Here is a 24,988-nt window from a genome sequence, read left to right on the forward strand (position 1 = left end):
TGGGGGCCACACACCCACACAACCCATCTCATACCAAGTGCTCCTCCTGACCTCTGGCTTTCCTCAATAATATTGTTTCTCTGGCCCAAACTAGCTCCGAGGACACAGAGGTGTGCTCTTTTCTCAGCAGCATCCCAGCTCTTGGGTTTTCTGAGACAGGAGATGTTTTTGCTGCATTTCTGACAATTAGTCACTGACTCTGTCTCTGCTCAAACAACACACCATTTGAAAGGACACATCACATTTTGAGAGAACTCCAAGCATTAGGAAATAAAAGTCTTGAAACTTCTCAGTGAATCCCTACCCAATTCTATTAACATGATGTTGATGTAGCTAGATATGGATTAGAATACCATCTTTACTCAGAAAACAGCAATCCAGCACAGGCACAACCCAGCCACAGTCTACAAAGAATGTAATACAGTTTCAGAGATGGTTTACAGTCTTTCTACAGAACATATCGGTAATTTCCAGAGTTTGAAGGTCTTCAAGGTTAATATTGAAGGTTAATATTCTTACCAACTTTAGGAGGGTCAAAAGGTGTCTCTTTTAACCGCTTTTCCAACTCTGCAAGGGATGTGTTGTTAATGATATCCTGCAAGGCAGGAGGTGGAGAATTAGGACATTTCATCTGAGAGCAAGAGATTAAGGAAGGCCACTTCAGGGTACACAAAAAGGAAAAAGCATCCCATACTGCCCTCTTGTGTCCTTTAAAGGAACAGAAGCCACTGTTTACATGAAAAAAAAAGCACCCCAGCAAGTTCAAGGGTCATTGTACTGATAGGAACAAGGACACCTGTTAAAACCTACAAACAAAGGCAGGCCTAGTGGTACTCACCTGTAATCAGCTACTTGGGAGGCTGAGGCAGCAGGCTGGAGAGTGGAAGGCCAACCTGGTTACTAAAGCAAAACCAGGAAAAAAAAACTGTAGAAGGGGGAGAAAAAACAAACTTCCAGGACTGCTGGGGTGTGGGGCCTGGGGGTGACACAACTTTGGCAGGAACTGTCCTAGTGCACTGCTCAAAGGCTACAGAAAGTCAGTCATTTCCAGGACTGCTGGCAGGGACGGGCGGGAAGGCACTGTCCCAGCATATTGCTCTGGAGGCTGCAGAAAGTCCTTCACAAGGATGTAAATGATCATACGTCATCTTTATTAGAAAGTATATCCAAATATGTAAAATAAGGAGGCAGGTAGAGAAAGGACAAATTGGTTGCATGTATAACCTATTCAAAAACATAAAATATAGACCAGGTGTGATGGTTCATGCCTTAATCCCATCACTCGGGAAGCAGAGGCAGGCAGATCTCTATGAGTTTGAGGCTAGCCTGGTCTACAAAGTGAGTTCCAGAACAGCCAGGACTGTGTGTGTGTGTGTGTGTGTGTGTGTGTGTGTGTGTGTGTGTGTGTGTGTGTGTGTAATTACAGCTGGTGTGGTGGTACACACGTGTCACCCCAGCCCTGGGGAAGCTGACAGAAGGAGGACTATAGAGTTAGGCTAAAAAGTAAGCCTGTACCTAAAAAATAAAAATAAGTAAAATAAAAAAATGCATATATTTTAACATTTAAAAACTTACATTCAAAAAGAGGAAAAAATAAAGATAACTGTTCACATTTTGATATACTTATTTCTGGACTTTTCCAATTTCTCTCTTTTTCCTTTCTTTTTTTTTTTGTTTGTTTTTTTGTTTTTGTTTTTTTTGTTTTTTTTTTTTTTTAGTTTTTTCGAGACAGGGTTTCTCCGTGTAGCTCTGCACCTTTCCTGGAACTCAACTGTAGCCCAGGCAGGCCTCGAACTCAGAGATCCACCTGCCTCTGCCTCCTGAGTGCTGGGATTAAAGGCGTGCACCACCACCACCCGGCTCCTTTCTTATTTTTTAATATGTTTGAAATAACATTTAAATAGACCAGAATTCCAAAGTTATTAGTGGTAATGCAAAAGGTTTCAAATAGAGCATGGTGGCACATGCTTGCATCCCAGCATATGGGAGGCAGAGGCAGGAAGATCAGGAATTCAAGGTTATTGCTTTCAGGTATAGGGTGAGTTCAAGGCCAGCCTGGGCATACCAAGACTCTGTCTCAAACAAACAAAAATTTCAAATTATATCTTATGAATGATAGTTCAGATTTAAATAATACCTTAAAAGGCTGTGTGCTGGCCATCAACTTAGTATCCAAAAGTCTAGAAGCAAAATAAATTTTAGTAAGGTAAATAAAATATATCAATATTTAAAATGTACTTTGCTAAAATATAAAATACTTAAAATGTCTCATAAATAAAATATATAGGTAACATACACTTCATATATGATATACTTAAAAAACACTTAATTCATAAAACACTTAGAAGTGGGCAGATGAAGCACACACACTCGCCAGTGTGAACCTAGTGGCAATGTGGTTAATGAGCTAAGGACAGAGTCCCACGTGCTGGCTTCACTCATCAGACTGCTGTAGGTATTCCATATACTTGCCAAAGGAACAGGTGCCATGCCTGTACCGAGAAGAACGAGGTTGGCATTCATCTTGAAGGTGAGGCAAAAGCTGCATGTTTTCCCATTCTACAGAGTCAGCCCTTCCCCATGGTCACAACCCACTGCTACCACCTAGTTTACACAATCTGAATTCTTATGGAGCCAAAGTCTGCATTGGGAAGTTTCCTGCTATTTCTTACTGTGCCAGCTAAGCTCCACTGTCAAACTGACTGGATTTGGAATCACCTAAGAGCCTATAAGGAAGTTTCCAGAGTTTAAATGAGGAGGGAAGACACCCCCACCCCCAGAAAGCAGGAAGCACACACACACATACACACAGTGAGTAAAGTAGGAGAGAAAGCCAGGTAAGTATCGGGGTCTTCCTTGCCTGTAGGTGAGGAACGTGACCCCATGAGTCCACTATCCCTTCCCATCAGGACAGACTATATCCTCAAACTGTGAGCTACACTTTTCCTCCCATGAGCTGTGAGAAGAAGTAGAACACATAACTACTCTATTTCAGGACCAGAAATACTAAGGAAGAGAGTAAGCACGGAAGAATTCTGTCTAAATCTAGTTCCACATAAATATAAACACTGTGGCTAGGACAGCAACAGCCCAGATGAAAATATGACTCGTTGGCTACCCTCACGTGCCCTTCTTCAAAAGACCTAAAAGTGTCTTACTGTATAGGACATGCAGCTGATCACACGCGTGACACGCAGTACAGCCAAACGAGCATGCACTGCACCGCTGACGGTGGAAACCACTAACACCACGGGCGGGCGCTGACCAACTCACAGGGAGTGGGTGGGGTTCTCTCTAGCCATGCAGTTCTGAACCGAGGAGAGAGCGGTCTCAGCTGGGACACATCAATAATTAAAAAGCTACATTCCACATGTGTGAATGGCCAGACCTGTGCCAGGGCCCTTCACCAGTCCTTCAGATGGCAGGATGCAGGACAGGAAAAAGAGAGGTATCAGCTACTTTCTACTTTCACTCTAAGTTAGAATCTGATCTTTAATGGATGATCACACTATTCCATTAAATCCCTTCCCAGCTTGTAGGAACTGCCTACTTGTGTTGCATATACCTCAGTGAGTATCTCAAATGTCAGGGGGCTCTTGAAGAAGGCTTACCTGGGGAAGACACATGTTGTCATCTCCTTAAACTCATTCAGATCCTAAAAAGCAAAAGGATAGCCTGTTACTATCTTTCAGGCAGACCAGAGTATTGTTAAAAATACACATGAGCAGCTCCAGCTCTCAGCTGTTTTTTCAAATATTAACTCTCATGCCTCACTTGGGCCTCAAGCTAAAGAGCAAAATCCACTTCTAATTAAGAATTATTTTGCCGGGCAGTGGTGGTGCACGCCTTTAATCCCAGCACTCGGGAGGCAGAGGCAGGCAGATCTCTGTGAGTTCGAGGCCAGCCTGGTCTCCAAAGTGAGTTCCAGGAAAGGTGCAAAGCTACACAGAGAAACCCTGTCTCAAAAAACCAAAAAAAAAAAAAAAAAAAAAAGAATTATTTCTTAGGGGCTGGAGAGATGACCCCGAGGTAAAGAGCACTTGTTGCTCTTGCAGAGGACCCAGGTTAGAGTCCCAGACCCCACATGGTGGCTTATAACCACCCATAACTCTAGTCCAGGAGATCTAATGCCCTATTCTGAACTCCTCAGGCACTAGGCACACATGTACACATACATACATATATGCAGGCAAGACATTCATACACATAAAAATAAATAAACCTCAGAGCAAATGAATTACTTTTAAAATAAAATCTGAGCCAATCAGTCTTGGCACCTGCTGCTAAAACTGACAATCTGAGTTCAACACCAGGACTCACATGTCAGAAGGCTGACATTTGTAAATTGTCCTCTGACTGCCACATGCACAAGTGCACAAACACACACACAAAATTTTTAATTAAGAAAAATAAGGACAGTAAGATGGCTTGGCAGGTTAAAGGTACCGGATGCCAAGCCTGACCACCTGAATTTGATCAGAGACCCATATGGTGGAAAGAGGGAACGGACTCCCACAGTTATGTCTGACTTCCACAGGCACACCTCAGCAACACACTATACACATAAAAGAATAAACACAATTAAAATTTTAATGTAATAAAAAAATAAATAAATAATGAATTTAGGAATATTTCCTATTTCTCACTAGGAATTATGTGGCTTGGATAAGTAATTTTATAACCAAAAGATTCTGTAGCTGAACTAAAGAAAGAGTGGTTCCATCACATGTAAAGTACTGCTGACTTGAGAGACTGTCGTACCCCAGGGTAGACTTAATTCTATCAGTGACACTAGCTGGTGTCACTACAGTGACTGATACGGGAATGGTTACACTGTAAAGCAGCTTCTATCTCTGAGGCCATCTCCGGTTGTTAGTTAAAATGGCCATAAAAACACAGACCTTACAACATACATATTGTTCCTACTCTAAGTACTCATAAAATTGTTAATGTGGAGCCGGGCAGTGGTGGCGCACGCCTTTAATCCCAGCACTCGGGAGGCAGAGCCAGGCGGATCTCTGTGAGTTCGAGGCCAGCCTGGGCTACCAAGTGAGTTCCAGGAGAGGCGCAAAGCTACACAGAGAAACCCTGCCTCGAAAAACCAAAAAAAAAAAAAAAAAAAAAAAAAATTGTTAATGTGGCACTAACAGTAAGTGCCTAAATTAGACTATTCATTTCAAAGGTTTACTTTGATCAGGAATTCTAGAGCAAAAATTAGAGTACTTTAGTTTTGAATTAGCTTATTTACATATATAATTGCTATGCTAGCCTGGGTAGTAACACTCCTGATCCTTTGTAAACCACATTTCTTTTCAAAGTCATTCATGCTTCTCAGCAAGCTGCCATTTCCAATTAGCTTTTCAAGCCTATAACCACAGACTGTATTTAGCTACACCAGTTTCTCAATGGCTGTCATTTAATCAATGGACAAAATACGAAAAAGTGGTTCTAAGGCTAAGTCAAACAAAAAATGCCCTAATGACCATTTTTTTAGAAATTTATTTAACTTTATTTTATGTGCATTTGTGTGGGGGTGTCAGATCCCTTAGAAGTGGAGTTACAGACAGTTGTGAGCTGCCATATGGGTGCTGGGAATTGAACCTGGGTCCTCTGGAAAAGCAGCCAGTGCTCTTAACCACTGAGCCATCTCTCCAACCCTCCTAATGACCATTGATAACCTTTCAACACCGCTAAAAAGTTTTATAAGCAAGAACAAAGCAGAATTATGATCACCTTCAGGGCGAACACAGAGTTCTGGGCCAACACCTACAAGGTCATGTTCAAGCAGCAAAAGGCCCCATAAAAAACTAACCCCTAAATACCAAAACATGCATTCTTTCTTTTTATTTTTATCTTGGCATGTGCATCTGTATAATATGTGTATATACAGCGTGAGCACAAGCCTGCCTCAGTGCATGTGCAAAAGTCAAAGACAATCTGATGTCAGCCTTCTCCCTCTAACATGCCTGTGTCAGGGTCTCTCCTGTTCACTACATGCCAGGCTGTCTCACCCACGAGCTTCTGGGGATTCACCTGTCTCCACCTCCTATCTTAGTAGGAATTCTGGATTACAGATGAGCTACTGTGACGAGTTTTACATTTACATTTTAAAAATATGATGCCAGGAAATGGAGAGATGGCTCATTTAAGAACACTAGCTACAGGGGTTCAATTCCCAGAACCCACATGGAAGCTCAGAACTGTCTGTAACTGTAGTCCCAGGGGATCCAATACCCTCCTCTGGCTTCCGTGGGTACCAGGCATTCAAGGGGAACACAGACATACATACATGCAGGCTGTAGTATGTGAGTGAGAATGACCCTCAAAGGCTCATATATTTGAACATTTGGTCCACAGTTAGTGGAACTGTTTGGGAAGGAATAGAAGGTGTGGACTTGGAGGAGGTGTCACTGGTTTCAAAAGCCCACTCCAGTCCCACCCCACTGCCTGCTGCCTGCAGATTGGATGTGAAGTTCTCAGCTACTACTACAGTGCCATGCCTGTTTGTTTCTCACCATGATGATCACGAACTCACCCTCTGAAACTGTTAAGCAAGCCCCTAATTATATGCTTTCTTGTCTAAGTGTTGCCTTGGTCATAGTGTCTCTTCACAGCAATAGAACAGAGACAAAACACCTGTGCTGGCTAGTCTTACATCAACTTGACACAAGCTAGAGTCATCTGAAAGGAGGAGACCTCAACTGAGAAGACGCCTCCATAAGCTCTCACTGCAAGACATTTTGTTAATTAGTAATTGATGGGGGAAGGCCCAGCCCATGGTGGGTTCTATAAGAAAGCTGGCTGAGCAAGCCATGGGGAGCAAGCCAGTAAGCAGCACGCCTCCATGGCCTCTGCATCAGCTCCTGCCTCCAAGTTCTTGCTGTGTTTGAGTTTCTGTCCTGACTTCCTTTGATGATGAGCAGCAATATGGAAGTGTAAGGTGAATAAACCCATTCCTCCCCAAGTCGCTTTTTGGTCATGGTGTTTCGTCAAAGCAACGGAAACCCTAACTATGACAACGCCCATACACAAAAAATAAAACAAAGTGTTTTTAACTTAAGTATAGTGCCAGAAAATGTAAATGTTCTATCGCCTTCGATAGATTGTCTCCTATTACTCTCATCTTTTCCATACCTAAACAAAAGAACAATTTTCTCTCTCTGAGAGAAAGAGAGAGAGAGACAGACAGACAGACAGAGTATCTAATCATCTAGAATTGGTTGTACCATGTAACCTACAGCACAATGTAGGCACCCTGGAGGCACCAAAGCCTGGAGGGGTTGACCACAGAACAGCCGGAACTAGCGAGGCAGTATGCAGAGAAGAACTGCATGGCAGGAAAAGGTGAGTGAAGGTGTAGACTGCAAACATGAGGCAGAGCCACAGTAAAGCAGGCAGAAGTAATCATGCACCCAAACCACAGGCCTGCCAGAACACATAGCATTTAGGAAACATGTCAACTGGCTGGGGACATGGAGCCTGACAAAGGCTGGCTTACATAGGCAATCAGATATGACCGGACAGGCTGAGCTCCAAAGAGGCAACTATACGCAGAAACAAGGAATGTGAGATTACTTGGGAATTTTAGGCAGGGTCTGTAATGTGAAGAGTGCCACACATCAGTCATAGACACTCATTTGTTAATTCAATATTTAATGCCTTCCATGTGCCTGCCTCTGTTCAGTATTTATAACACCCAGATACACAACACTAAATATGCTCCCCTGGTACTTTTGGTAACTTCATCGCTTTATGGTCAGGAAAGGAGCTGCTCCATTAGTTTCCCTGGCCAGTGAGAAGTGAATGACTGAAAACAATCATGAGCTCTTTAGATAGAAAATGCAAATGTCTGGTCATCACTTTTGCTGGAACCCTTGCATCCTGGAGGATGATGGGTCTGTCATGGAAGTGGTGGCAACCTTAAGAGCAAAGCCTAGAGCAAGGGACCAGCAGACCCACTATGCAAGTGGTCGAGTGCACTGCTCTCCTCCTCGTTGCCTCTGATGGGGCAACGAGACCTAGGAAACATAAAGAGAGGTTGCAGATGTGTAAAAGAGGCCAAATTCTTATCCAAGAGCCAAAACTTCCAAGAAGCAATAAAAACAGGAGTCCAACTTCCAGCAGTTTAAAGCAGGGGCTGGGTCAGAAGATGAAGAGCAGGGAGCAGATTGTAATCCTAGCTCTTGGGCCTAAGAGTTCACAACCAATCTGGGCTACATAAGTAGGGGCTGGAGAGATGGCTCCTGTTTAAGAATACTTGCTGCTTTTCCAGAGGACAAGGTCAACTCTCAGCACCTACATGGTGGCTCACAAGTATCTGTAACTCTAGTTTTAGGGGATCTGACAAACTTCTCTGGCCTCTGTGACATCAGGAAAGCAAATTGTGTACATACACACATGCAGGGAAAACGTTCACACATTTTAAAAATTATTTATGTTTATTTGTGTGTATGTGGGTGAGTTTTTGGGCACTACATTTTTGCAGGTGTCCTTGGAGGTCAGAAGGCATCAGATCCCCTGGAGCTAGAGTTATAAGCAGCTGTGGGCCGCCCAGTGTGGGTGATGGGAATCAAACCCAGGTCCGCTGAAAAAGCAAGGGCACTTAGCCACTGAGACTACCTTGATAGTGCTAAAATAAAGTTTTTTAAGTAAATAAAAATAAAGCATGGTGTGATGGCTATTCTTGGTTGTCAACTTGACTACATCTGGAATTAACTAAAACCCAAATGGCTGGGCACACCTGTAAGGGATTTTTTTTTTTTCCTTAAGTAAGTCATTGGAAGTGGAGAGACCCACTTCTAATCTGGATTTTTTGTTTGTTTTTTTGAGACAGGGTTTCTCTGTGTAACAGCCCTGGCTGTCCTGGAACTCACAGAGATCTGCCTGCCTCTGCCTCCTAAGTGCTGGGGCTAAAGGCATGTGCCACCACACCCAGCAAATATGGATTTTTGAGATGAAAAGATATACCTTTAATCCAGATTTTGAAGTGAAAGATCCACCTTTGATCAGGGCCACACCTTCTGCTGGCAGCCTCCATAAAGAACATGGAAGAGGGGGCTTTGCTCTCTGCCTGTTACTCTCAATCTCATGGGCATGAGAACCAACTTCTTCAGGACTCCAGAGTCCACTGACAACCAGCTGAGACATCTAGCCTCGTGGACTGAACAACTACTGGGTTCTGGGGCTTTCCACTGGTAGACAGATATTGTACTAGCTGGACCACAGGCTGTAAGTCATTCTAATAAATTCCCTTTATATATATAAATTTATCCTGTCAGTTTTGCTTCTCTAAAAAACCCTGACTAATACACATGGATTGGCAAACTATGGCCATACAACCCAAATTTGGGCCATCACCTAATTCTTTTCATAAGTCAGGTATTATCCAACACAGCTGTCTCAGGGTTATAAAGGCAGACTGGAGACATGTGATAATGGATCGAATGACCTGATTCCAAGTACGGAAATGCCATCCAAGTCCCCAGGGAGCCTCAGGGTGCTCAGCAGGAGGTAATCATGTGGCACCAATTTCCTTCCAGCTCTCCTAAATCTAATTTCAGGGGTGCCTCTGGCCTATCCTCTGTGCAGTAGTAAATGAGCAAACCCATCAGTATCAATCAAGGAAATAAATATTTAGCTTTGCTCTGGCAATAGCTGACAGCTATCAAACTGGTAAAAGAGCTCATGTACACATCCTATCAAAACAGCACAGGCAAGGCTAGAACCTTGCATCAGCCCCTAACTTTTGAACTATCTTCCCAGGTCCCTAGAAAATGTTTTTAAGATGATATCTGAGGGGCTAGAGAGATGGTTCAACAATTAACAGCATGTGCTGCTCTTTCAGAAGACCCAGGACGCCTCACAGCTCAGAATCTTCTCTCACTCCAATCTAAAAGTACCCTCTTCTGGGCCTCCTTGGGCACCAGGCATGCACATGACACACATACATGAGGGCAAAACACTTATACACATAAAATAATAAAATAAATCTTTAAAAAAGAAGAGTAAGGTAGTTCCTGGGGACATGCCACATATGAGGAACTGAGGAATTACAACCCAGGCAGAGAGCACAGTCACAGTTGAAAGGCAGGGGGTGTCACACTGGAGCCACTTACTGCAGGCAGAGGGCAGTAGAACTGGTGAATTGTATGCATGACATCCAAGAGCATATTGTGTCCAACAACCAGCTTCCCCTGGGAAAAGACAAGGTTAGGAAGACATGTCAGAATTGCATCAGGACTTAAGAGTAGACTGATGATTCATATAAGACAAGAGTCTCACACAAAGACAGAGAAGCCCACTGCTCACTAGGTAACCTGCACGGGCCTCAAACTCATGCCCTTCCTGCCTCAGCATCTCAAGTGCTGAGATTACAGGCATACACCCACTGTGTCCATTCTTAGTGATTTTTCTGTTTTTCTTATTAGGAATTTGATGTAATTTTTGTTGTTGGTTTTGTTTTTTTGTTTTTTTTGTTTTCTTTTGGTTTTTCGAGACAGGGTTTCTCTGTATACCTTTGGAGCCTATCCTGGATCTCACTCTGTAGCCCAGGCTGGCCTCGAACTCACAGAGATCCACCTGCCTCTGCCTCCCGAGTGCTGGGATTAAAGGCATGTGCCACCACCGCCCAGCTCGTTGGTTTTGTTTTGTACTGCCCAGGCTGCTCTTGACCTTCTGAGCTATAGCAATCCTCCTGCCTCAGACTCCCTGAGAGGGTGGGGATATAGCACACACAGTGCCTGGCTGGGAGTAGTAAGTTTGACTGAACCACTTTTAAACAATGAAATCTGAAATCCTGAGAACTAGACTTGTCAAAAGCTGTGAACAAAACTTCAAGTATATATCTTTAAGACGTTTAAAACAGCCTACCTATTTTTAAAGATATATTTATAACAATGCTATAAAAATACAAAAATAAATAATTCCTAATTTATTGAACTCAACAAACTTTCATTTCCTACATTATCTATGTCACAGTTCAAAGGGTCATGGCATGTCACTTCTCTTCTTTTTTAAAGTTTATTTTTAGCCTGTGTGTGTACACATACTTGGGGGCGGGGGGGGGGGGGGGGGGGGGGGGGGGGCGGGGGGGGGCGGGGGGGGGGGAGGAGTACACATGCCACAGCATGCCTGTGGAGAAGGTCAGGGTACAAATTTGTGGGGTAGGTTTGCTCTTTCCACCTTTCCATGGATTTGGGAAGTCAGACTCAGGTCACCAGGCTTGCATGGCAAGTGCTGTATCCACTGAGCCATCCTGGTGACCTTCCTTGCTTCTCAATTAACTGAATACAATACAGTACAATAAATTGCTACATTTTCATAAAAATTTAACTACTAAAATAGAATGTCCCGGCCTTGTGATTCTTCAGGGGATGGAGAGAAGATATTGATGCTGGTTTAGTTTTGGGGATTAGAGGAGTAGGAGTTGAGACAAGTCCTCATGTAGCTAGGCTGGCTCTGACTGCCTATGTAGCTGAGGATAACCTTGAATGCCTGATCCTTGTGCCTCTGTTCCCCAAGTGCTGGAATTAGGCATGCGCCACCATATTCGACTTTGTTTTCAGATTTTGTTTGTTTCTTTGTTTTCGTCACTTGTTTGTGGGTTAAGAAGGGAGTTTAGTTTTGTTTGACACAGGGTCTCCTCTGTAGGTTGTGCAGAACTCACTGTGTGGTCCTGGCTAGATGACTCCATTTTGAACATAAAGCATGAAGCACTACAGTGAAGCTTTTTACAAAGTTCCAGTGGTTCTCCATGTAACACGTCAAACTCAGAGCTCAACTTAATTCTTTGACATAATTAATCTTATATAAAATATCCTACATCTAACAAACTGTGCTGTTTTTGGATCAGTATCTGTATGTGTCTTGAGTCCCTATGCAATGTTAAAATGCCAAGCATTGTATGGCAGACACTCTAATGAATGAACCTAATTGAATCCAGGTGAGAAGCTGGGAAGACAAGACTTGGAGGAAAGCATCGTGACTAGACACTATGAAGTCAAAGACTACAAGAGCTGCATAAAAGGCAAGAGTCTGATCAGTATTACACTTCTCACAGGCCTGGAACCAGGGCTCGGGAGATGGCTCAGCCAATAAAGTAGTTAGCCTCATAGGTATGAGGGCCTGAGTTTGTATTCCCAGCACAGTGGCACACATTTCTATAATCCAAACACTGGGGAGGGATCATTGGTCAGCCAGACTAGCTGACTCAATGAAGACCAAGACAAGTGAAAGAATTGGGGGGCTGGGAAAACAAGTAAAGAAGGAAGATGCCAGATGTCAACAGCTGTCTTAGTCAGTGTTCTATTGCTGTGAGAGACACCATGGCCAAGACAACTCTTCTTATAAAGGAAAGCATTTAATTGGGGTTTGCTTCAAGTTTCAGAGGCTGAGTCCATTGTCATCATGGCAGGAAGCATGGCAGCATGCACAGCGCTGGAGTGGTAGCTGAGAGCTACATCCTGATCTGCAGAAAGAGACTCTGGGCTTGGCATGGGCTTCTGAAACCTCAAAGCCAACCCTCAGTGACACACTTCCTCTAACTAGGCCACACCTCCTAATCCTTTGAAATAGTGTCACTCCCTCCTGACCAAGCACTCAGATCGATGAGCCTAGGGTGGCCATTCTCATTTAACCCCACAGCAGCCATACTTGCACTTATTGCTGTATGTACACACACTGTCCAGTGATACCTAGAACCAGGACATCAACCACATGGTGGCTCACAACCATCCATAATGAGATCTGGTGCCCTCTTCTGGTGTGCAGGAATACATGCAGGCAGAACACTGTATACATAATAAATAAATAAATCTTAAAAACAAAGGTTCAGTTCCCAGTATCCACACTGGGCACTTACAACCACCTGTAAATCCAGCTCCAGGGGACCTGACACACTCTTCTGGATTCTGTAGGCAGCTGCACGCACAAGTCCACACATACACATTCGGGCAAAACATCCATACACATAAATTTTTAATTAAAAATAAATAAATAAATAGATAAGATAGATACATGTGTTTACTATCTGCTGGCTCCATAGACCTTATTAATATTAATAAGACATTAAGCCAGGCTGTGGTGGCACAGTGAGATCTATGTGAGTTCCAGGCCAGCCTGGACTACAGAGCGAGTTCCAGGACAGACAGGGCTGCACAGAGAAACCCTGTCTCAGAAAAAAAAAAAAAGAAGAAATTAATATAATAAATATTTTAATTTCTAATATATGTAACAACTTTTTTTTTCTACTATGTTTCCTCTAGATCCTAGGAAACATAATTTTATTTAGATCCTTCTATTTAAACTGAGTGTTTTGAAGAGATCTCTATCATTTTCCAGTTCTCAGATCTACCCAAGCAACATAGATATTCAAAGGTACTATTAATGTTTTTGTATTTTTTCGGAGTACATATAGTTTAGCAAATAGACATGTACATCTATCCACGTACCCGGAGAACAAATGCCTCAACTTTGAAAAGTCAGCTGAATCATTGTACTAATTAATGAGCTCCCTTGCTTCTCAAGCATACTGGCTCAAGCATTCAGTACCAAGTGCAACCAGAACCTGCTTTTCTGGGGACCTGTGATCTTAGCAGCTGCTGAAGAGACTCAGCCCTTTCTCTTCCCAGGATCACACAATTCTTGTTCAGAACAGTTTATCTGTCTATTTCAGTAACAAGTTCCTTTAGAAGGCTCTAATCATTTGTGTTATCCCCAAATGAGGACGTGGTGTGCCTCCTCTCCACTGCCCACATTGACAGACCTGCACTGAACTCTGAGAGGGTCTCAATGGCCAAGCATCTAAGGAACAAGAGAACTCCGTTTCCCAGATCCAACTGACCTAGGTGATCTACTATCCAAGCAAGAGCACTACCTCGCTTACCCATGCAAAAGGTGGATGCCTTTCAGAAAGGGCCAAGGAAAGATGTCTACCATAGAATTCTCTAGCACATTTACAAAAACAGACAGTACATTTTTAAAGCTTTAATATTACTAAGATTGTGGATGTATTTCAGGATTGAACTAGAGTTCTGTGGAGGAAGTCAATTTGTAATTATTTATCCTGTGGATTCCTCGACTTGCTCCTTGACTTCTGAGTCTCAATTTCAGACTAACGATGTCAGTTTCACACAGCTATACATGGACATTAGGGTAGGGTGAAACTCCACTGTACTTTTGCAACAAAGGATTTCTGAAAACTGGTTTGGATACAATTCAGCAATGATGACTTCTGACCTGGTGCATTGCACAGCAGTAGCCCACCCTATGTCAGTAACTTCTTCCTTAAGACTAGGTAAACATTCCAAGGGTAACTGTGGTAGTCTGAATGTAATTGGCCCAGATAAGCTCATAAAGAGTGGTACTATTAGAAGGTGTGGCTTTGTTGGAGTGGGTATGGCCTTGTTGGAGGAAGTATATCACTGTGGGGGCGGGCTTTGAGGTCTCCTATGATCAAGATATGCCCAGTTGTCTCAGTTCACTTCCTATCAAAATGTAGCTTCTCTTACATTCTCAACTCCTTCTCCAACACTATCTCTGCCTGCATGCTGCCATGTCCACCATGAAGATAATGGACTGAACCTTTAAACTGCAAGCCAACCCCAAATAAATGTTCCCCTGTATAAGAGCTGCCATGGTCATGGTGTCTCTTCACAGGTTTCTACCCTAAGACAGCAACCAAGTGAGCAATTTCCAAAAGCAGTTAGACACGTCATTTTAAACATTGTGCTTAGCCATTCAACTAGCAACAAAACCAAAATATGGATGACTTACCGAATTAGCAATGGCATGGATGACTCTTGAAAATCCCACAGCATCATTCAGTTCCTCCTAAGTAAAAGAAACTAAATTAAAAACAAATAGAGCCAGCAAGAGGGCTCAGTGGGTAAAGGCACTTGCCACACAGGCCTCAAAACCTGAGTGTGCCCCTCAGAACCCTGTAAAGGCTGAGAAAAAGAACCATCTCCTCAAAGCTTTCTATTGACCTTCACATGCATGTCCTTCGACACATGAGCCCCTCTCTCCCTCTCTCTCTCTCTTTCTCTCTCCCCCTCTCCTCCCTCTCTCAATTTCCCTCCCTCCCTCCGTCTGTCTCTCTCTCTTCCTCTTCCTCTCTCTCTCTCTCTCTCTCTCTCTCTCTCTCTCTCTCTCTCTCTCTCACACACACACACACACACACACACACACACACACACACACACACACACACAGTAACAAATGAGAAATAAAGTTTTTAAAAGGCACATTGCATTCCTTACTTGAATGAACTAAAGCCTGAACCTCCAACAAAATGAAATTTTACATCAAGTGAGATAGCTCTAGTGTCACAGGATTTTTTTTTTTTTTTTTTTTTTTTTTTTTTTTTGGTTTTTCGAGACAGGGTTTCTCTGTGTAGCTTTGCGCCTTTCCTGGAACTCACTTTGGAGACCAGGCTGGCCTCGAACTCACAGAGATCCGCCTGCCTCTGCCTCCCAAGTGCTGGGATTAAAGGCGTGCGCCACCACCGCCCGGCGTGTCACAGGATTTTTAACAATAATCCCTAATAGCATGTAAAATGAGGAACCTAGAGAGATACCACCACAGTTAGGAGTGCCACTCCTCTTTCAGGAGACCCGGGTTCCATTCATGCACCCACAACCACCTATAACTCCTGTTCTAGGGGATATCACAGGCTCTTCTAATTTTCGGGGGGTGGGGGGTGTTGCACACACATACACACAATTTAAAAAATAAATAAATTTTTTGATCTGAAAAAATGGCTCAGATGTTTGTGGTGGTATTGTGTTCCCCAAAATATTGTGCACCCTAATAAACTTACCTGGGGTCAGAGAACAGAACAGCCACTAGATACAGAGGCTAGAAAACGGTGGCACTCACACCTTTAATCCTAGCCTTCTGGAGGCATGGGTCTCTGTGAATTCAAGGCCACACTGGAAATAGCCGGGCATGGTGATTCATGCCTTTAATCCCAAGAAGTGAGCCTTTAATCCCAGGAAGTGAGGGCAGAAAGCAGAAAGGTATTTAAGGCGTGAAGACCAGAAACTAGAAGCTTTTAGCTGGTTAAGCTTTGAGGCTTTCGAGAAGCAGTTCAGCTAAGATCCATTTGGATAAGGACGCAGAGGCTTCCAGTCTGAGGAAACAGGATCAGCTGAGGAACTGGCAAGGTGAGGTGGCTGTGGCCTGTTCTGCTTCTCTGATCTTCCAGCATTCACCCCAATACCTGGCTTCGGGTTTGTTTTTATTAATAAGAACTTTTAAGATTCCTGGTATAGATGTTAAGAGCACTATTTACTTTTCCAGAGGACCCAAGTTCAGTTCTCAGCAATCACATTAGGTAGCTCACAAATGCATTTAACTCCAGCTTCAGGGACTCCCGTGCCCTCATCTGGCCTCTGCACACTTGTGTAGATGTGGCACTCACTTTCAAACACACACACATACACATAAATAAAAATAATAAAAGTAACTCTTCACTGGGTGGTGGTGGCGAACATCTTTAATCCCAGCACTCAGGAGGCAGAGGCAGGAGGATCTCTAAGTTTGAGGCCAACCTGATCTACAGAGCAAGTTCCAGGACAGCCAGGGCTACACAGAGAAAGCCTGTCTCAAAAGAAAAAAACAAGAACCTCTTTAAAAATAATAAAATTAATTTAAGAAAATCTAGATAAATAGGATAATCTATATACTTTTCTGTTTTAGAGAAAAATAAGCTATGTTAAATTACTCATTAATTAATTAATAGCACTCAGAGTTAACATCACTTCAAATATTTGGGGTTATTTATTTCTTTTCTGAATCAGGATCTCATGTAATTTATGCTGGCCTTGAACTCCTGACCTTCCACCCTCCTCCTTCCAAGGGCTGGGATTAGAGGCATGCGCCACCATACCTAGCTATAGGACATGTTAGAATTTCCAAGTCAATCAAGGTGACTTATGAAAAAATAACAACTTAAGGCAGACAAGGCAGTGCATAGCTGTAATCCCAGCAATTGGAAGACTGAGACAAGAGAATCAGGAACTGCATTCTAAGACCCTACTGGGCTTCAAAAGCAAACCAAAATTACCTTTAACAAGTGGCCATCTGCTGGCCAAACTGATCCAACAACTGTGATCCAGAATACATAGAAAGAAGTCAATCCTATCTGTATTTTCATTTCTTACTCAAAAGAAATAGAAAGTGCACTTACCTGCTCCTTTGCATACTTCTCCTGCTCCCTTCTCTTGCGTTCTTCCTCATCCACTTTGCTGATAACTATGTGTCTCTCCTTCTAAAAGACAAAGCAAACGTGCAGTAGTAGTCTGGAAACATCTTGACCTCCCCTTAGCCTCCAAAGGGCTGTGATTATAACTCTGAATGGCAACTTTGATGTATTGGTCTACATAGTGAGTTCAAGGCCAGTCTCAGCTATATAAGACCATCTCAATAAGCCAAAAAGAAAACAACCAAAAAGTTGTAAGCCAAAGCATAAGCAAGCACAACAGAAACTATTCTGAGATGATGCCAAAGCTGAGCGGGTACACAGATGCCCTCTGCATCTGCATGTCCATGATACATCCAGTGTTTTAGGAATTCAAACTAACAAACATCAGTTAAAATCAGTCACAGAATGTGCAAATAAGACTTTGTATAGGAACCATAGAGGTTATGTAACTTTTGACCACGAAATTCTAAATAATTAGTTTTAAATAAAGCATCCACATATTTTATGAACATGAGAAAAAAACCTTGCATAAGTATAGTCTGATTTCTCATAAATCATATTCTATATTCATTAAGCACACACAGTGCAAGGGTCGGAGACATGGCTCATTAGGTAAAGGCACCTAACGACAACTCTGACAACCTGAGTTCTATCCCTGGGAAGAGGGAACTGACTCACAAGTTGTCTTCTGACCTCCACACACCTCAACTCCCAACACACAGCCACAGACAAGCAAGTGCGTATGTGTGTGTGTGTGTAAATTTTAAGTGCATATGTGTGTGTGTAAAATTTTAAGAGAAAAAGAGGGGCTGGAGAGATGGCTCCACAGTTAAGGGCACTGACTGCTCTTCTAGAGGACCCAAGTTTGATTATCAGAACCACATGGCAGCTAACAACTATCTATAACTCCAGTCCCGTGAGATCCAATTCCCTTTTTGGCACTGTACATACATGGAACACAAACATACATGCAGACAAAACACCCATGCACATAAAATAAAAATCGCCGGGTAGCTGTGGCACACACCTTTAATCCCAGCACTAGGGAGGCAGAGCCAGGTGGATCTCTGTGAGTTTGAGGCCAGCCTGGTCTACAGAGCAAGCTCCAGGACAGGCACCAAAACTACACAGAGAAACCCTGTCCTGAAATAAATAAATAAATAAATCTTTAATTAAAAATAATATATGAAACAGATGGTAAAAAGTTCACTTCCACTTATCCACTGAATCATTTGGTTGGTTTTGTTGGTTTTTTGCTTGTTTTGTTTTGTTTGAAACAGGATCTCTCTACATAGCCCTGGCTGTCCCAGAAATCACTATGTAGACCAGGCTGGCCTGGAACTCACAGAGCTCTATCTGCCTCTAAGTGCTGGAATTAAAGGAGTACACAACCAATCCTGGCCTGAATCAACAATTAAAAGAAAAAAGAAAAAAAAAAAAAAAAAGCACTAAATGGCATTGAGGAGATGGTTTAGTAATTAAGATCGAGGTTGGGGCTTGCCTAGCAAGTAGTTAAGATCACTGACTGCTCTTGCAGAGGACCTGAGTTCAATTCCCTGCACCTACAGGTGGCTCACAAACACCTATAACTCCAATTTTTCTTTTAGCTTCCATGGGCACATGGTACACATTCTACATGCAGGCAAAACAATTACACACATAAAATAAATCTTTCGAATTTTAATTTTTTTTATCTTAACAGCTGTAAGCTACATTAGCTTAAGATCGTCATCCTTAGTCCCCGATATACAAATGAGGAAAAGCAGGTTCAGAGAGGACAGTCACAGGTCATGGGAGCCAGGGAAAAGGGAAGCCTGTCAACACCTCAGTGCACCACCGTGTTAGTGAACTGCCAGCACTGAATAACTTTTAGTTACCTTTTCAGTCTCTAGTGTCTCAACATGAATGCCTTTGGGATACCTAAACAAACAAACAAACAAACAAACAACAAAAACCATCAGTGCAGACTCAAAGGCAAAGAAACTGAAGTTTTACTGACATGGGCAATCATCATTGCAACTTCACAGGAAGACTTTACAATGAGCCTACTTATAACATTTCAGCCGCTGTTCTCTGCCTCTTCTCTTAAATGCACTGGAATGTTATCAATTTCATGTGAACTTTTTAGGATTTTTAGCACTTTCTAAAATGCTTGGTATTTCATAATATAGTCAACTAATTGCCACAGAGGACATTTTGCTTCCTAATGCCTACTTTGTAACTGAAGTGGTGACAGTGTCTGTAGACATCACGGGGTACACAAAGGGAAGGGGGGCGCTGCTGGATTGCAGTTTGCCTCGGTGTTTGCAGCAGCCAAAGAGGACAGGGATGTGGAAAGCACGGAGAGTTAGATGTATGGAGAGGACAAGAAAGGAGGTTGGACAAACCAGCCAACAGCCCTCCTCTGTCCTGCTTCAAGATTATTCCCATGTACACATCACTGTAGATGATTTTTTAGTTTGGAAGGGCAAAGACACAGAGAACAGAGAGAGTTACATGTGCCTTAAGACAAATACAAAGTGGTAACAGAAAAAGGGCAATCAATTTAAGAACTGACTAGGGACATGATAGGGTCAAATCACCCATAACTGAAAATTTCAAGAGCAATGGGACCAGAGATTGTACTTTGTTAACTCCCTGTCCTTGAGAGCTCTCTCACATCTAAGTCAAATACTTACTTCCAACTCAAAGTCTGATAAATAAGTTTTCTTTGGAACCTATAAAACAAAAGAAGGAATTAACTTGGGCTATTAAGTTGATGCTTGGGAAAGATTGAATTTAGTGTCCTCATTAGAAAATGGTATGGACAACAAATATAGGCACATTTCTGAGGTGGAAGGACTCATCTTTTGCCTTTATCAAAATTTTAAAGTTACTATATTGCTATGGGATGGTCTGTATGTCAAATGTGTTGCTCTAATTGGTCAATAAATAAAACACTGACTGGCCAGTAGCCAGGCAGGAAGTATAGGCAGGACTAACAGAGAGGAGAATTGAGAGAACAGGAAGGCGGAGGGAGACACTGCCAGCCGCCGCCATGACAAGCAGCATGTGAAGATGCCGGTAAGCCACAAGCCACATGGCAAGGTATAGATTTATAGAAATGGATTAATTTAAGATGTAAGAACTAGATAGCTAGAAGCCTGAGCCATTAGGCCAAACAGTTTAAATAATATAAGCATCTGTGTGTTTATTTTATAAGTGGGCTGTCGGACTGCCAGGGCCTGGCGGAACCCAGAGAGAAAACTTTCCAGCTACACTATATTGCTTTTAGAGACTAGGTAGAAATTATGGTCAAATATATTGCTTCCTACAGCTGCATTCCAACACCTTTGTGAAGTGTGTCATAAGTAAAAGGGGGAAAGATGCTGAGATACTCTCACATGCTGATTTGGTTTTTCTCTGTAGAGAGAAATTAAAAGAACAGAGGTGGCCTGACAGTGAATCCTTCTCTTCTGAGGTCCTCATGTGTTTAGCACTCCTCCAGGCCAATGATGCTGCTCCTGGGCACAACCTAAAGGCTAAGTGCTGTCCAAGGATGGGACAAAGTTTTCATTCTGAGTCTCAGCAGACAAACATTCCCACTGTGTTAGTGCTACAAGTCTTAGGAGCACACCTATGACAGAAAGACTATTGATAAGGATGTTGTAAAAAGACCACACATGCTTGGCATGGTGGCACATGCCTTTAAACCCAGCACTCAGGAGGCAGAGGCAGGGGATCTCTGAGTTCGAGGCCAGTCTGGTCTACAGAGTGAGTTCCAGGACAGCCAGGGCTGTTACACAGAGAAAGCCTGTCTAAAAAAAAAAAAAAAAAAAAAAAAGAATTTAAAGAAAGAAAGGGAGGGAAGGAGGGAGGGAGGGAGGGAAGGAAGGAAGGAGGGAGGGAAGAAGAGAACACACATCAAAAAGCAGAACTCCTCTCCTAAAAAGGAATGCATGCAACAAACAGCAACTGACCCAGTGCACGGCTCTAGATCCAAGCTCTTCTCTTCATTTCGTAGGAAGTCCTCTATCTTCTCTCTGATGAGTAAGAATCAGACAATGACCATCAGTACCTTGAAGGAATGAAGTGATCAGAACAGTCATTGTACTCAAAACCCATACTCAGAGTCACCAGCAATAGTTACACTCAAAAGCAATGTAAATACTGGGCTGGGGAGAAGCCAGAGGCACAGCACTTGTCTACGTGAACAAAAGCCTGAATTCTATCTCTGGAACATGCCCCCACACACAAAAGCAGTCTAGTTTTTCCCCTTTTTTCTTGTTTGAGACAGTTTCATGTATCCCAAGCTGACCTCAAACTTGCTATGTACTGAAGACAGCTTGACCTTCTGCTTCTCCTGGTCCTCCTCCCTCCCAGGATTACAGATGTTCACCACTACACTCATGCACCACTACACTCAATTCACGCAAAACCCTACGCCCTGTGCGTTACAGGCAAGCATTCTACCAACTAAGTCACATTCCGAATCCCAAGAACATATTTCTTATGCTTATAGGTCTTCTTTCCATACATTCTGAGCAAATCAAAAAGATAATCAAAACCAAAGAAAATAGGTGTGTTTTTACATATGCTTTGGGTGAAACTCTTAAAATTATAACAATTTCTCAAACAATTAATCAATGCTAAAGTTACAGAGACAAGTTAAGAGTGCTTGCTATACAACCATGAGGGCAAGTGCAGATCCTAACACCAACAAGTCAGGCAGGGCTTAACATACAGCCATGACCGCAGTGATGAGGAGGGGCATTGCAGAGACAGGAGGATCACTGAGCCGTGCTGATGGCCAGCCTAGCTCCAGGTTCAGGGAGAAACCTACCTCAAAGTAATAAAGCAAAGAGTGATGCAGGATACCCAACCCCCTTCTCTGACCTTCTCATGCAGACACTCACACATATGTGTATATATACCACTTACACATGCACAAAACTTGTATTTTAAGAAAGAATTCATCAATACTAGTAATATATTTTTGACTTTTCTAATAAAGCTATTACATTGGTAACTAACCTATACAAGACTAGATATTCCTCCCAGGGCATATCTGCCTGTCAAAAACTTCACTGTAAGAAACAAAAAGTGTATATGGGGCAATGTTCTAGGAAAGCTTGGTCCAGACATCTGCACACCTGCTGAGGCCCCACAGTAGCATGGAACAGGTCCAAACATGATGCAACTTGCTGTTATTGCCCATGTTTAGATATGCCACAATTAAAGCCTGCAACTCACATTTATACTTGTGTGAACAGCTGTGCATTTGAAGCACAAGTTGGTGTGGAAGACAGAAGTCCTGCCACAATCAAGAGACAGCCTCTCATATCAACTTGCGCACACCTGTGCATATGAAACACAAGTAGGTGTGAGAGACAGACATCCTCCAATAAGCCACAATTAAAGCCTGCCTCTCACACCCAGTGTGAGACAGCCCGAAGCCGGTGCTGTGCAATGTCTGCTTAGGAACTTACATTACTTGGTCAATAAATTTCCTCTGATCCTCAGGAATTGTCACAGGACATTTTGTCGGAGCTCCTGCCCCATTGGCCTGAGAACGTTTTTCATCCAATTGCTCTCTCAGCTGTCTTTCTTCTTCTTGATTCAGATATGGAATTCCTATACATAATTGTTTAAAGAATAAATTAGAAGAAATCATAATTTCACACAGAAAACTCTTCTTATAAATTTATTTTTATTTATATGAATATGTATGTGTCTTGTGCAGGTGCCTGCAGAGATCAGAAAAGGACCTTGGATCCCCTAGAATTGTGAGGTGCCAGATGTAGGTGGTAGGAACCGAACTCCAGCCCCCTAGAAGAAAAACAACCACTCTTAACTTCCGAGCCATGCGTCCAGCCCTCACACAAACTATTTTTATTTGTTTGTTTTTGTTTTTTGAGTCAAGGTCCCACCATGTAGCCCTGGAACTCACTATGTTAACTGACAACAAAATCAATCCAAGTTAGGATTTCCTCAAAGTTAATTGACAACAAAATCATTCCAAGTTAGCATTTCCTCAAGAAATGCACAAAACTGGGCATTTCTGATCATCCTGTTGGATGCTGAAGTCACCCTGAGCAAGAGAAGGGATAGGCATACAACAATACCAAGCCAGAGCTCAAGCTCCTGGAGAATGCCTGCAAGTCACAGAGCAGAAGAGTTATTCCAGGCCTTCTGTTTTTGAGAACAGGTCTCTTGCTATGTAGCCAAGGCTGGCACTGAACTTGCAATAATCCTGCCTTGGCTTCCAACACTGGGATTGCAGGCAGCCACCCCACATCTGACTCCCAAATATTACTTTTTCCTTCTTTCTTTTTCTTTTCCTTTTGCAGTACTAAGGATGAGACTGGGTCTCACCTGTGCTAGCAAGTGCTCTTTCACTGACTTACCACCTGACCTGCCACCTTTACTCTCAAACATTTAAGGGAAGGAAGGCCATTCTACTATGTGCTACTATCCAATATTCCAGCACTACTATTCTATAAATAGTTAATAGTCACCTCCCTGACAAAGAGGCCTCATGTTCTTCAGTGAGGAAGGGACATGAGGAAGCCACTGTCCCTTCTCAGCATGCTGTCCAATCCCACATCCTTACAGGTAAGCCCTTAGAATCGTGCCAACTATATAGACCACACCTCTCCTCATGAGATATCTCCAATTATAAGATACACAGTAATGGATAAGGGAATATTGTGACCAAAAGACTAGAATACGGTGCTAAGTATTACATGCACCTGTCACACTGGCAGAAACTAGAAACTATTCCTACATTTGGACATAGACATAACTAAATCCTAAAGGGGTATGATGAACTATTCTCTATCAAGTCAGAGTTTAAGAGGCCGCATTACAATTTAAGGAAATACTACTCTCCTGCTCACCTCAGAATTAACCAGGTTTACAAAAAGAGCGTGGAGCTGAAGCAGTTAAAAGCATTCGCTGCTCTTCCAGAGGACCTGAGTTCAGTTCCCAGCACCTAATCAAACAGCTCACAAACACCTTTACCTCTATCTGCAGAATATACAAAATCCTCTTCTGAGCTCTGTGGTACAGGCATAATACATAAATGTAAAAATTTCTTTAATAAAAAATTAAATATAGAGGTTCAGGATATAGCTCAGTCAGTTAAACCCCTGCTATGAAGCCATGAGGAGCAGAGTTTGGAGCCCCAGCACCCACGGACAAACTAGATGTGGCAGCACACATCTGTAACCACATAACTGCACATGAAACCTAGCACTGTCTACATGATGAACTCTAAATTGATAAAATAAAAAGACTTAAAACATGATGATTCTTAAGCAAAATGAGATTTACTTCTGAAGGATTTCAAAGGTTTATCAACTGCAAAGCCAGTCTTACCACTGCAAAACACTTTATTAAAGTCAAATCCTTGGCTCGCTAGGAAGTCAATGCTGGAGCTCTGAAACAAACAACACACATGTCAGTGAGATTCAAGGCCAGTGTCAAAACAGCAGAGAGGTGATGCAGACAAGTAACCATGACAACACAACAAGAAAGAAGCAGGCCAAAGGTCAAAAGTCTTTAGCCATAGCTGCCATGACTATTCATTCACTTAAAACACCATGGCTCTTCCCCTTAGTAGCTTTATAAAACATTCTCTGTTTTATAATGTTAAAATCCACTGAGTATGGACAGATAACTCCACAATGAAGTAGGATCCTGCCCTCTGCTACTACACTGACTGTGAGGCTGTAAACAGAAATAAAGTACATCCACACAACCTCGAGTATAAACTGAAGGAATGTAAGGCATTATCTACACTGA

At 42.6% G+C, this 24,988-nt stretch overlaps 1 protein-coding gene across 9 annotated transcripts in view; it reads right to left on the bottom strand.

The window, feature by feature from the left end:
* Parn (poly(A)-specific ribonuclease) overlaps positions 1–24,988 on the bottom strand; it is a 172,001-nt gene that overhangs the window by 140,402 nt on the left and 6,611 nt on the right. For 8 of the 9 annotated variants that reach the window (XR_008222644.1, XR_008222646.1, XR_008222645.1 and 5 more), the window contains exons 6-16: positions 24,563–24,623; positions 22,672–22,816; positions 21,163–21,225; positions 19,882–19,920; positions 19,081–19,123; positions 17,189–17,269; positions 14,773–14,829; positions 10,116–10,193; positions 3,612–3,655; positions 2,138–2,180; positions 520–595 (exon numbers count right to left, since the gene is read on the bottom strand). Coding sequence is in view for 6 of the 9 variants with exons in the window: in XM_052759564.1 (XP_052615524.1) it covers positions 520–595; positions 2,138–2,180; positions 3,612–3,655; positions 10,116–10,193; positions 14,773–14,829; positions 17,189–17,269; positions 19,081–19,123; positions 19,882–19,920; positions 21,163–21,225; positions 22,672–22,816; positions 24,563–24,623 (730 nt within the window). In the remaining 3 variants the exon portion in view is untranslated. The remainder of the gene's footprint in view (positions 1–519; positions 596–2,137; positions 2,181–3,611; positions 3,656–10,115; positions 10,194–14,772; positions 14,830–17,188; positions 17,270–19,080; positions 19,124–19,881; positions 19,921–21,162; positions 21,226–22,671; positions 22,817–24,562; positions 24,624–24,988) is intronic. The other variant, XM_052759563.1, reaches the window with a different exon arrangement.

The sequence above is a fragment of the Peromyscus californicus genome, unplaced genomic scaffold (assembly GCF_007827085.1).
Source record: "Peromyscus californicus insignis strain IS unplaced genomic scaffold, ASM782708v3 Scaffold_3__1_contigs__length_106647218, whole genome shotgun sequence".
Taxonomy (NCBI): Eukaryota; Metazoa; Chordata; class Mammalia; order Rodentia; family Cricetidae; genus Peromyscus; species Peromyscus californicus.